The 14,077-nt window shown below is 44.4% G+C and overlaps 1 protein-coding gene across 2 annotated transcripts in view; it reads right to left on the bottom strand.

Annotated features, from left to right (window-relative positions):
* Nucleotides 1–9,867: 9,867 nt before the first annotated feature.
* The window catches only part of LOC122542186 (excitatory amino acid transporter 2-like), a 42,404-nt gene continuing 38,194 nt past the window's right edge, over nt 9,868–14,077 (bottom strand). For both annotated transcript variants that reach the window (XM_043679633.1, XM_043679634.1), the window contains exons 10-11: nt 12,020–12,251; nt 9,868–10,895 (exon numbers count right to left, since the gene is read on the bottom strand). In XM_043679633.1, coding sequence (XP_043535568.1) covers nt 10,791–10,895; nt 12,020–12,251 — 337 coding nt within the window. In that variant the 3' untranslated portion in view covers nt 9,868–10,790. The remainder of the gene's footprint in view (nt 10,896–12,019; nt 12,252–14,077) is intronic.

The raw sequence follows: 14,077 nt of genomic DNA, 5'->3' as shown, positions 1-14,077 counted from the left end.
TTTTAAGATTACTTACAGTGTGGAAACAGGCCTTTCGGCCCAACATGTCCACACTAACCCTCTGAAGAGCAACCCACCCAGACCCATTCCCCTACATTTACCCCTTCACCTAACACTACGGACAATTTAGCATGGCCAATTCACCTAACCTGCACATTTTTGGACTGTGGAAGGAAACTGGAGCACCCGGAGGAAACCCACACAGACAAGGAGAGAATGTGCAAACTCCACAGAGACAGCTGCCTGAGGCGGGAATTGAACCCAGGTCTCTGGTGCTGTGAGGCAGCAGTGCTAACCACTGTGCCACCATGCTGCCCATAATTGATTGATTGCAGCTTCACCATTTGAAATAGTCAGGACCCTTTCTTAGCTTATTTTCATTTGAACGTTTTTCATTTTCATGCCTACCATCTCACCAGTTCACGCCTGGGTTTAGCTAGTGCTGCCTGTAGAGATTTTCACGAGAGTACGGGTATTAGTCAGCTTGACTAAAGGGGTACTCTAAACCGCTCGGGCATGCCCATGTGTGCTTACAATTAGTTGTGAAAATCATGACTCTGGTGGGAACAGAAGAAAAGGAAACGCGTTCTGTGATGGAACAGCACCCAAATGTTTATTAAAACAACACAATATGATAACTGTTACCTCAAACACATCACAAGGTCAGTGAATATAGTGCATAGCACATGACAAACAACCAAATGATTGCTATCTGCTACAGTATTGCAACTACAGCCCAATATTTTATCAAGACGCACAGACACACACTGGATGCTGAGAACAGAAGGTCCAGTTGGTCCCATGGGTAAGGTGATGGTATGCCTGCCCCTGGTGTCAGACTGGTAGACGTGTTAGCCATCTGGTGTTGCACAGGGAGCTCAACGCTGATGCATTGACTGAAAGATTCCCCAATGGAAATGGCACCCAGAGGTCGGGGTTTTGATGTTAAAATCCGTTTCCTAGTTTGCCCACACCTGGAGACACATGGTTTTTGATGAGTCTTAACTTCACCCTCTGAGAGAGCGGGTGAAGGAAAACCCGGTTTGGAGAGCTGGGGAGACCATCATCTATCAAGCCAGGAGTTCGGGAAGGGAACATTCAGTGTGTAGTCATTGGGTACGTCAGTGGTGGACTTGAACTGGGGATTCACCTGTGCTCCTAAAAGGAGCAGACTGAAACATGGGTGACGGAGTGAAATAGAAATGGAGAAACTAGGAGCAGGCCATTTGGCCCCTCCAGCCTGCTCCGCCATTCAATCTGACCATAGCAGATCCTCTATCCCAAAACCGTATTCCCACTTTCCCCCAACACCCCTTGGTGTCTACAAAATCTAGAGATGAGGACACTTCAGCCACAGTGGTAGTGTCTGTGCCCCTTAGCTAGAAAGCTGTCGGGGCCGGCTCATTTAGATATACTCAAGAGGGAGCTGGAGGTGGCCCTGGTGGTTAATGGGATCAAGGGCTGTGGAGAGAAAGCAGGAGGTGCGATACTGAGATTGCACAATCAGCCATGATCATATCGAAGGGCTGAATGGCCTACTCCTGCTATTTTCTATGTTTTCAAAACCTGCCGCACAGAGGTGTGTTATAACATCTCTGCACAGGTTGGTTAAAAATATTGAAAATCTATACATTTGTCAATTTCTTTCTTGAATATATTCAGTGACTTGGCCTCCACAGCTTCCTGTGGTAGAGGATTCACTACATTCCGAGGGGGAGGAAAAAAAATTTCCTCATCTCAGTCCTGAATGGTCTACCCACCGTGTTTTGAGATTGTTAAAGATTCTCCAACCAGCGAGAACATACATCCTCCTGCATCTAGTCTATCCAGGCCTTGTTAGAATTAGCTCAGAGATTCGTGCATATATCGTTCATTTCTGCAAGTAAAATGTTATAAAGCGTAAAAAGGTTTAATCCAACCTCGCCTAGTGTTCTGGAGTGGAACAGCAGCTGTAAGGGTGATAGTGGGCAGAACTGACATCATGAAAATGCAAGACAAGCTCAAGAGTTTATCCTTCCCAATCACTGACATACTTAAGGTCTGTTCACCTCAGATTGAAACGCCTGCAGTAGGGAATCTCAAATCTGAAACACTTTTGGTATCAGACTGGAAACTACATCTAAGTTAAACCATCCACAGTCCGCTCCCAACGATGGCTGAAGGGTAGATTTGTCAATTCGACCTTTCCCATTTCCCATCTGGACAATCCTCTAGATCAATGGACTAGCGGCTGAAAATTGCTCCATTTGGTGACAGGCAATAGTTCAAACTGCACAGATTGTTGGTGACCAACTTAAATACTCACCCACTCCCTAATCACGTTAGGAGAGTGGAGAATCCAACTTCTCGAGTGTTACTTAGACTTATCTGTGTCCTCCTGCGCTTGTTTAACAGAATTGGCCCACAGATGTCCATGAAATCAGTCCACACTTACAGGTGAAATGCTATGGGGCTTTGCCATTGCTTTCTGGAGGATGGTTACCCAGGAGACTCACCCCATTTACAATCAAGTTGTTTGGCCACATCAGAAATGGGCAGCATGGTGGCTCAATGGTTAGCGCTGCTGCCTCACAGTACCAGGGACTTGGGTTCAATTCTAGCCTCAGGCAACTGTGTGGAATTTGCATGTTCTCCCCTGTGTCTGTGTGGATCCTCTCTGGGTGCTGTGGTTTCCTCCCACAATCCAAAGATGTGCAGGTTAGGTGGATCGGCCGTGCTAATTTGCCCATAGTGTTCAGGGTTGTGTAGGTTAGGTGCATTACAGTCGAGAGTATGTTGCTGGATAAACACAGCAGGTCAGGCCGCATCCAAGGAGCGGGGGAGTCAATGTTCCAGGCAGAAGCCTGATGAGGGGTTTATGCCCGAAACATTGACTCTCCTGCTCCTCGGATGCTGGCTGTACTTTTCCAGAACCACACTCTTGGACTGCCATCCTTACCCAATCTGGCCTACATGTGACTCCAGACCCACAGCAATGTGGTTGACTCTTAACTGCCCTCTGGGCAATTAGGGATGGGCAATAAATACTGGCCTTTTCAACAATGCCCTTATCCTGTGAATTCACACCTCTCACTGGGTGAAGACATTTCTCCTGAATTCCCAGTTGGGTGCATCAGTCATTATCTTACATTTATGGTCCCAGGACTTTTTTCCCCTCATTAACCAATTTTTCTAATCAACCTCTTCAGAGATGTAATTACACACCTCTGGAGCAGGTGGGACTTGAACCTGGATCCAGGGATAGGAAGCTCCAAAAGGTCTGTTTATTTTCTTAGGGACACTACCACTGTGCCACAAGAGTGCCCCTCATTTCACCTTTTTATCCCCATTTTTATATCTTTTTTTACACACTAACACTGCACCACAGAGACCCCTGGTTTTACGTCTCTTCAACAATTGGAAACATCTTCTCTATGTCCATCCAATCAAACCCAATCATTATCCCAAAGGATTTGATCATATTATCTGTGATTTTCGCTTTTCTACAGGAAGAAGGATCAACCTTTTCAAAACTTCCTTGTGGCTATGACTTCTGGCAAATCATTCATGAGCCTTCTCTCGTGACTCTGTGATTTTTGTTAATTTAGAGACTAAATCTCTGCACCCATGTCTGATCTAACCAAGATTCTGAACAAATATAACAATTTCTGTTTATTATTGAATACAGCATGGCAAGGAGTTGGGCCTCTGATCCAACTTGTCCAGGCCAACCAGATATCGTAAAAATAGTCTTATTTAGAATTTAATGTCATAAAGTCATAGAATCATAGAGCCATAGAGATGTACAGCATGGAAACAGACCCTTCGCTCCAACCCGTCCATGCCGACCAGGTATCCCAACCCAATCAAGTCCACCTGCCAGCACCCGGCCCATATCCTTCCAAACTCTTCCTATTCAGATACCCATCCAGATGTCTTTTAAATGTTGCAATTGTACTAGCCTCCACCACTTTCTCTGGCAGCTCATTCCATACACCCTCTGGGTGAAAAAGTTGCCTCTTAGGTCTCTTTCATATCTTTCCCCTCTTGCCCTAAACCTATGCCCTCGAGTTCTGGACTCTCCAACCCCAGAGAAAAGACTTAGTCTCTTTATCCTATCCATGCCCCTCATGATTTTATAAACCTCTAAGGTCACCCCTCAACCTATTTAGCCTCTCCCTATAGCTCAAATCCTCCAATGATGGCAACATCCTTGTAAATCTTTTCTGAACCCTTTCAAGTTTCATAACATCTTTCCAACAGGTAGGAGACTAGAATTACACGCAACATTCTAACAGTGGCCTAACCAATGTCCTGTACAGCTGCAACATGACTTCCCAACTCCTGTACTCAATAGTCTGACCAATAAAGGAAAGCATACCAAACGCCTTCTTCACTATCCTATCTACCTGCAACTTCACTTCCAAGGAGCTAAGAACTTGCACTCCAAGGTCTCCTTGTTCAGCAACACTGCCAAGGACCTTACCATTAAGTGTATAAGTCCTGCTAAGGTTTGCTTTCCCAAAATGCAGCACTTCACATCTAAATTAAACTCCACCTTCTCAGCCCGTTGGCCCAACTGATCAAGATTCCATTGTAATCTGAGGTAACCCTCTTCGCTGTCCACTACACCTCCAATTTTGAGGTCTCCTGCAAACTTACTAACTATACCTCTTATGCTCACATCCAAATCATTTATATAAATAACAAAAAGTCATGACCCAGCACCAATCCTTGTGGCACTCCACTGGTCGGCCTCCAGTCTGAAAAACAACCCTCCACCACCACCGCCTGTCTTCTACCTTTGAGTGAGTTCTGTATCCAAATGGTTAGTTCTCCCTGTATTCCATGAGATCTAACCTTGCTAATCAGTCTCCCATGGGAAACCTTGTCAAACGCCTTACAGAAGTCCATATAAATCATGTCCACCGCACTGTCCTCTTTGTTACTTCTTCAAAAAACTCTATCAAGTTTGTGAGACATGATTTCCCATACACAAAGCCACGTTCACTATCCTTAATCAGTCCTTGGCTTTCCAAACACATGTACATCCTGTCCCTCAGGATTCCCTCCAACAACTTGCCCACCACTGAGGTCAGGCTCACCGGTCTATAGTTCCCTGGCCTGTCCTTACCACCCTTCTTAAACAGTGGCACCACATTAGCCAACCTCCAGTCTTCCAGCACCTCACCTGTGACTATCGATGATACAAATATCTCAGCAAGAGGCCCAGCAATCACTTCTCTAGCTTCCCACAGAGTTCTCGGGTACACCTGATCAGGTGCTGGGGATTTATTCACTTTTATGCACTTCAAGACATCCAGCACTTCCTCCTCCGTAATATGGACATTTTGCAAGATGTCACCATCTATTTCACGACAGTCTATATCTTCCATGTTCTTTTCCACAGTAAATACTGATGCAAAATACATGTTTAGTATCTCCTCCATCTCCTGCTGCTCCACACAAAGGCCGCCTTGCTGATCTTTGAGGGGCCCTATTCTCTCCCTAGTTACCCTTTTGTCCTTAATGTATTTGTAAAAACCCTTTGGATTCTCATTAATTCTATTTGTCAAAGCTATCTCATGTCCCCTTTTTGCCCTCCTGATTTCTCTCTTAAGTATACTCCTACTTCCTTTATACTCTTCTAAGGATTCACTCGATCTATCCTGTCTATACCTGACATATGCTTCCTTCTTTTTCTTAACCAAAACCTCAATTTCTTTAGTCATCCAGCATTCCCTATACCTACCACCCTTCCCCTTCACCCTAACAGGAATATACTTTCTGTGGACTCTTGTTATCTCATTCCTGAAGGCTTCCCATTTTCCAACCGTCCCTTAACCTGCGAACATTTGTCCCCAATCAGTTTTCGAAAGTTCTTGCTGTCAAAATTGGCCTTTCTCCAATTTAGAACTTCAACTTTTAGATCTGGTCTCTCCTTTTCCATCACTATTTTAAAATTAATAGAATTATGGTCGCTGACCCCAAAATGTTCCCCCATTGACACCTCAGTCACCTGCCCTGCCTTATTTCCCAAGAGTAGGTCAAGTTTTGCACCTTCTCTAGTAGGTACATCCACATACTGAATCAGAAAATTTTCTTGTACACACTTAACAAATTCCTCTCCACCTAAACCCTTAACACTATGGCAGTCCCAGTCTATGTTTGGAAAGTTAAAATCCTCTACCATAACCACCCTGTTATTCTTATAGATCACTGAGATCTCCTGACAAATTTGTTTCTCAATTTCTATCTGATTATTAGGGGGTCTATAATACTATCCCAATAAGGTGATCATCCCTTTCTTATTTCTCAATTCCACCCAAGTAGCTTGCCTAGATATATTTCCGGGAATATCCTCCCTCAGTACAGCTGTAATGCTATCCCTTATCAAAAATTCCACTCCCCCTCCTCTCTTGCCTCCCTTTCTATCCTTCCTGCAGTATTTGTATCCTGGAACATTAAGCTGCCAGTCCTGTCCATCCCTAAACCACGTTTCCGTAATTGCTATGATATCCCAGTCCCATGTTCCTAACCATGCCCTGAGTTCATCTGCCTTCCCTGTTAGGCCCCTTGCATTGAAATAAATGCAGTTTAATTTATCAGTCCTACCTTGTTCTCTGCTTTGTCCCCACCTGCCCTGACTGTTTGACTCGCTTCTGTTCTCAACTGTGCCAGTTTCAGATTGATCTCTTTCCTCACTATCTCCCTGGGTCCCAAGCCCCCACCTTACTAGTTTAAATCCTCCTGAGCAGTTCTAGCAAATTTCCCTGCCAGTATGTTCATCCCCTTCCAATTTAGATGAAATCCGCCCTTCTTGTACAGGCCACTTCTACCCCAAAGCAGCTTCCAATAATCCAAAAATGTGAATGCTTCTCCCAAAATACCAGCTCCTCAGCCATGCATTCATCTGCTCTATCCTCCTATTCCTGCCCTCATTAGCTCGTAGCACTGGGAGTATTCCAGATATTACTATTCTCGGGGACCTCCTTTTTAAATTCCTGCCAGTTCTCTGTAAACTCCCTTCAGAACCTCAACCTTTTCCCTTCCTATGTCATTGGTTCCAATGTGGACAATGACCTCTTGCTGGTCCCTCTCCCCCTTCTGCATCCTTGATCCTGGCACCAGGGAAGCAACATACCATTCTGCTTTTTCTCTGCTGGCCACAGAAATGTCTATCTGTACCTCGGACTAGAGAGTCCCCTAAGACAATCGATCACTTGGAACCCAACGTACCTCTCATTGCATTAGAGCCAGTCTCAATACCAGAAACTTGGCTGTTCGTGCTGTATTCCCCTGAGAATCCATCACCCCCTACATTTTCCAAAACAGCATACTTGTTTGAAATGGGGATAGCCACAGAAGATTCCTGCACTAGCTGCCTGCCTCTATTACTTTCCTGGAGTTAACCCATCTATGTGACTGTATCTGAGACTTTCCCCCTTCCTATAAATGCCATCCATCACATTCCCTTGCTGTTGTAAATTCCTCATTGCCTCTAACTGCCTCTCCAACCGATCCATTCGATCTGATAGGATTCTCAATCAATGGCATTTATTGCAGATATAATCCTTAGTAACCCGTAAACCCTCCCTAAACGCCCACATCCAACAAGAGCATTTCACTCTACTAAGGGCCATTTTTGCTCCTTCACAATCTACAGACCCAGAATTAGCACTGTCTTATTCCTCTACAAAACACTGTTCCAGGTTAAATGAATACTTATGGCTTATATTTTAAGTTTAATCAAGAGACATAGCTCAATAAAACATATAATCAAAAAAGAACCCACTCTACTCACTACTGCAGACTGATTTTAAGGCTGCACTTAAAATCCACTTATCTGCTTCTGTGCTGTGACCTTTTCCAAATAGATTCCTCCAAGATCAGTTGCGAATTTCACGTTTTTAATTTTCCCAGACGCACTCCGATGTCCAGCAATACAAGAATTCAACAGCAAAGGCAGTAACTGCTAACTCTGTCTGTTAGCAGTGTGGGTTCCTTTCTCTCTCTCGCTCTCTCCTGCACTGACCTCACCATGTGCTTCCTTTGTCTGTTCTTCTCCCCTTTTCTAAGTTTCAAAACAATGCAACAGCATATAAAGCAGTAATTGCTGCTCCTGGAATTTGAGGAAATCACCTCCAGCACCGAAACCATCTCAAAAAGGAGCAGCTGTTACAGCCAGAAATTTGCCATACGTACTTTCAAATGAAAAATAAAGCAAAAAGTGTTATCAGTCACCCTACCATTTGCTAGCATTTAGCCCATATCCCTCTTACCCTTCCAATTCATATGTCCATCCAGATGCCTTTTAAATGTCGTAATTGTACCATCATCCACCACTTCCTCTGGCAGCTCATTCCATATACATACCACCCTCTGTGTGACAAAGTTACCTCTCAGGCCCCTTTTAAGTCTTTCCCCTTTCACCTTAAACCTATATCCTCTAGTTTTGGACTCCCCTACCCTGGGGAAAACATCTTGGCTGTTCATCCTATCCATGCCCCTCATGATTTTAAAAACCTCTATCAGGGTCACCCCCTCAGTTCCAGGGAAAACAGCCCCAGCCTATTCAGCCTCTCCCTGTAGCTCAAACCCTCCAACCCTGGCAACATCCTTGTAAATCTTTTCTGAACCCTTTCAAGTTTCACAACATCCTTCCGATAGGAGGGAGACCAGAAATACATGCAGTACTTCAATTCTACTCCTCTCCAAAGCATTTTTATGTTGCAATATTTTTTTAAAGTGTTTGCCTAAAGAGACAACGCTAGTGAGAAAATTACTCATGGGTTTCTCAATCAATTGCTTTGAAGATACTTCACTGTCAAAAGGTACTTCAGTGCGATGATAGAATAATGTTGTCACCTGGATGACCCTTGAACGAGTTGTCTAGACGCCATCTGCATGTACACTTTATGGTCTTAGGGAGGTGTTCACAAATGTGAAGGGATCTGATTGAGTTATTTACTCTGGCAGTTTTCACTCAGAGGGTGGTACGTGTATGGCATGAGCTGCCAGAGGAAGTGGTGGAGGCTGGTACAATTGCAACATTTAAAAGGCATCTGGATGGGTACATGAATAGGAAGGGTTTGGAGGGATATGGGCCGGGTGCTGGCAGGTGGGACTAGATTGGATTGGGATATCTGGTTGACAGACGGGTTGGACCGAAGGGTCTGTTTCTGTGCTGTACTTCTCTATGACTCTAACTGGGAGTCATCAATTTAAATAATTGGCCAGAAGACTATAGGAAAAGAAACAAAATAGGAGCAATTTGTGCACACAGATGGTTATGATGTTATGGGAGTATTCTGGCTGAAGGGGGAATCAGACTCCAAAAGAAATATCAGAAGCAACTAGGCTTGGCTTTGACAGGGATTGATTTGCTGGGTTACTCTGGCTTGTGCTCCCAACAAGGGTGGTACGGTGACTCAGGGCTTAGCGCTGCTGCCTCACAGCGCCAAGAAGCTGGGTTTGATTCCATTCTCGGTCAACCGTATATCTGCACATTCTTGTCATGGTTTCCTCCCACAGTCCAAAGACATGCAGGTTAGGGTGGATTGGCCATGCTAAATCACCCCCAGTGTCCAGGTATGTACAGGCTAGGTGGGTCAGCCATGGGAAGATTAGATTAGATTCTCTACAGTGTGGAAGCAGGCCCTTCAGTCCAACAAGTCCACATCGACCCTCCGAAGAGTAACCCACTCAGTTCCATTTCCCTCTGACTAATACACCTAACAGTATGGGCAATTTAGCATGGTCAATTCACCTAACCTGCACATCTTTGGACTGTGGGAGGAAACCGGAGCACCAGGAGGAAACTCACGCAGACACGGGGAGAATGTGCAAACTCCACACAGATAGTTGCCCGAGGCTGGAATTGAACCTGGGACCCTGGTGCTGTGAGACAGCAGTGCTAACCACTGAGCCACCGTGCTGCAAGGATGGAGTGGGGAGTGGAGGGTCTAGATGGATTGGTCTCCAGAGGGTTGGTATGGAATCGATTAGTGTTTATCTCCACTGTAGCGATTCAATGATTATTGTTGGAATTATGTACGTACACACCTTCAGCTCACGTTGACTGAAATACAAGGGACACATTTAGCAATATACAAAACTTCGCTGTAGCCTCTTCACTCTCACTTCTTTCTTTCAGTCGTTTTTTGCCCTAGTCAATCATTTCCTACTTGCTTTAGACCTCGCTGCTTCATCCAAGTGTCAATCCTACGGACAGGATTTAAACAACTGCATGTGAGGGTCACCAATTCTATCTGGACACACATCTGGAGTGGTCACAGTTGGCTTACATCCTTGCCATCAGTCCCCAGCACTTCCCAATATTCAGAATCCTCCTGCCCATCCCCAGAACGGAAATAGACTCTATTATTTGATGGGGTGACCATTCCCACATCCATTATTTGGATAACAAACCTTGCTAGAGACAAGTTAAAAAAAACTTAGTAAGTCCCTTTGATTTTCTTCCTGGGTAGCTCAGAGCAGAGTACAGGGTATTGACTGTTTAAGTCCTGGAGACTACAGGGTTACCCTAGAGAATTGGCAAACCGAAGCTATGCTGAAGTTCTTGCTTATATGAAGTTTAACGGTGGGAATCCATCTGACAACCTTACAATATGAGTTAGCCATCTAACACAGAGTTGACAGGAAAACACTGCTCTGCTTCTATTAAAACTATTTTCTTTTGCTCTCTAAGAAGGGAAAGACATTTTTTTTTAAAAAAAAATTCACAGAATCAAATTATTCCTCTTCCATGTTTTCATCCTTCTCTACACATCCATTTCTCCTTATCGCAATTAGGTAGGTTTTTTTGATTCTTTGTTATTCAATTCTTCGGGCTCCTTCAATTCGCCTGGCTCATTGTCATCCTGCTCAGCTCCATCATTCCTGATGTCGGTGGTCTGCAATGAGGCATTAAGCACAGGCAGCAGTTAGTGATATTCACACCATAGAAGAGTCATGCAAAAAGACCATTCCAACAAGAGAGAACCTAGCCATCGCCCCTTGACGTTCAATGGCATTACATCACTGAATCCCTCACTGGAGACTACAAGCATTCATTAAGGAGAACCCTTTTTCATCCACAAAGTGGGGCGGGTCGTCTGCTTGGACTGCCACCATCAAAATTAGAAAAGTTAGAGTTGTTTGGGTCATTCATGATGTGGAGGTGCCGGTGTTGGACTGGGGTGGACAAAGTTAAAAATCACGCAACACCATGTTATAGTCCAACAGGTTTATTTGGAAGCACTAGCTTTCAGAGCGCTGCTCCTTCATCAGGTGGCTGTGGAGTATAAGATCGTAGGACACGAATTTATAGCAAACGCTTACAGTGTGATCTAACCAGTCTTTTTCAATATATCATTTCACACTGTAAACGTTTGCTATAAATTCTGAGTCCTACGATCTTATGCTCCACAGCCACCTGATGAAGGAGCAACCCTCCAAAAGCTAGTGCTTCCAAATAAACCTGTTGGACTATAACGTGGTGTTCTGTGATTCTTAACTTTGGGTCATTCATCAGTCTCCTTCTGTTTTGTACATTTTTTTTGTGATTGTTTTATAATTTCTAAGCTAGGATTAGTCCCACTATCTGAGACTTCACTATACAAAATTCACAGGGCAGAGATCCGAGCGCAAAGAGTACCCCTACAGAAGGAGCAAAGAATGGCTGACACTTCCAAGGAAGTGTTGTACTGTCCAAGGGAACAGCTTTTGTTAAGTTGAGGAAACCATTAGGCAATGACTTGGAGAAGGATAGGCCTTTCTCCTGGAGCCCTGATCATTATCTATTCTCCAGTCGGCATCACAATGAGTACCATCTGATTATGGACACATTCCTTGAAACCTCCCCCACTGCCCGTCCGCCCCGCCATTTAACAACAACAACCGCACTGAGAGAGTACTCCATCAGCTGTAAAACATATTGGGAAGGCCTATGGTCATGAAAAGTGTTAAATAAATGCACAAGCCTTCTTGAACCGAGTCACCACAAACACCTCGAAAATGAAGCGAAAGGAAACTTTACTTCGTAATCGTCAGTTGGAATTGAGTTGTATCCTGCGTATGGAAGCAGGGGGGTAATCTCCATCTTGTAGTTCTTCTCATTGTCAAGCGTTGGCCGGAGTTTGACCATCTCCAAGTCGTTTTGATCTGCGTGCTGGGCATCAATGGCTGCCAATTCTAATTTGGAGAGATCGTGAACTATCCCAGCTCCGAATGAGTCACCCACCACGTTCACCGATGTCCTCATACGATCGCTGCAAATGCAAAACAAAATAAAATAAAATAACATTCACCTGCCTGAACAGCAACCCTATTGTTAATTACATTGAGACCAGAATTGAGAAGGTGTGCTGAGCAAGAAAAATTATAAAGAGAGCTGTGCCCTGGAGTGTAGACAAGAACTGATTGAGAACTGATTGTTAGACCAGCAGGAACCAACTAAGGAACAGTTTATCCTCGGTTAAGCTGTGTTCAGGAGTGAAGCACTTTAATACAAAACAAGGGTCCAAAATCCCAACAAAGCAGAGTACAAATGCTGGAGGGGTGAGCTGGTGAGATAGACTGGATAACTTCACTAAAAGGCGTGATAGTGGACAGCTGACAGTTAATATTTAAGGAAAGAATTCACGTATTTGCATTCCCTTTGAGAAAAAGCCGACAACAGGAAAAGTGCCCCAACCACATTTATTAAAAGAAATGAAGGACTGCTTAAATCCAAAGAGTTATATAAAGTTTCTAGAAAAAATAGGAAGCCTAAGGACTGTGAATTTAGCCAAGGAGAACCAAGAGGATTAAACTATTGTATGAGTGTAAACTTCAAGGAACATAAAAGTAAACAATAACAGCTTCTTTAAGTATGCAAATAGAAAAGGATTATTGTCAATAAATGTAGGCCCCTTAAAGTCTGAAATAGGAGAACTGATAAAGGGGAACAAGGAAATGACAAGATAAGTAAACAATTACTTTAGTTCTGTCTCTCAGGGAAGAAAACACAAATATCTTTCCAGAAACACTGAGACAACAAGGTGTGATGTAACATGGGCGATGTATATCTATTTATATAATTTGTTTTAGAGTTTGGATTTTGAACTAGTGGAAAGCATCCTTTGGTAGATTAATGTTGTTTGATTGATTCACAGGATGAGGGCATCCCTGAGTAGGCTAGCATTTGTTGCCCACCCTTAATTACCCAGAGGGCAGTCAAGAGGCAATCGCATTGCTGGGGGCCCGGAGTCACATGTAGGCCAGACCAGATAAGGAAGACAGTTTCCTTCAATTCCCATGGCCAATCCTCCCTGACCTACACATCCTTGGAGTGTGGGAGAAAACCAGAGTACCCAGAGCAAACTCCACACAGAGAATCGCCCGAGGCTGGAATAGAGCCCGCGTCCCTGGCACTGTGTGACAGTAGGGTGAACCACTGAGCCACCGTGCTGCCTCGCACAAGATGATGGACTGAATGGCCTCCTTGTGAGCTGTAACCATTCTATGATACTATTATGTAAGGACTTGACAGGGCGGGAGGAGAGAACATTTCTCAACTTGGTGGTGTGATAATGACAAAGAGCCATTAATACACTTCAGCTCGTCCCCAGAACCTTGCTGAAAGAGTAATTTCTCCTGTTTTATTCAAACTCAGTTAATCAAGAACAAGCTCTTTTGAGCCACTTCTTGACCTTTTCGAAGGGCAGAATTCAGCCAATCACAGTGCAGGGGGCCAGGAGTCACATGCAGTCCAGACTGGGTAAGGTTGGCAGATTTCCTTCCCTGATTTTTACAACAGTCAAGTAAACACTCCCTGAGCCACCACGATGGAAACCAGCGTGCAATTAATTACATTTTAATGCCGCCCACTTCCACAGCAGTGATCTTATCCCACGTGAGCTCACAGCTGGAGCCTCTGGATGAACTCGAGCAGGGAGATTGCCTTTATGTCGCTCTCTGTGTTCTTTTGCGCCACGTCCCATTCCTATCTCTTTCTCAAAGCTCTGCATTTTTCACTCAAAATCCCCCACCCCCACCCACCCTCACACCTCCCCCACACTTCCCTGAGAAGCCCCAGACACATCCCCCAGAACCA

The sequence above is a fragment of the Chiloscyllium plagiosum genome, chromosome 39 (assembly GCF_004010195.1).
Source record: "Chiloscyllium plagiosum isolate BGI_BamShark_2017 chromosome 39, ASM401019v2, whole genome shotgun sequence".
Classification (NCBI taxonomy): Eukaryota; Metazoa; Chordata; class Chondrichthyes; order Orectolobiformes; family Hemiscylliidae; genus Chiloscyllium; species Chiloscyllium plagiosum.
Note: the sequence above shows the minus strand (reverse complement) of the source record. Positions and strands in the feature narration are given on the sequence as shown.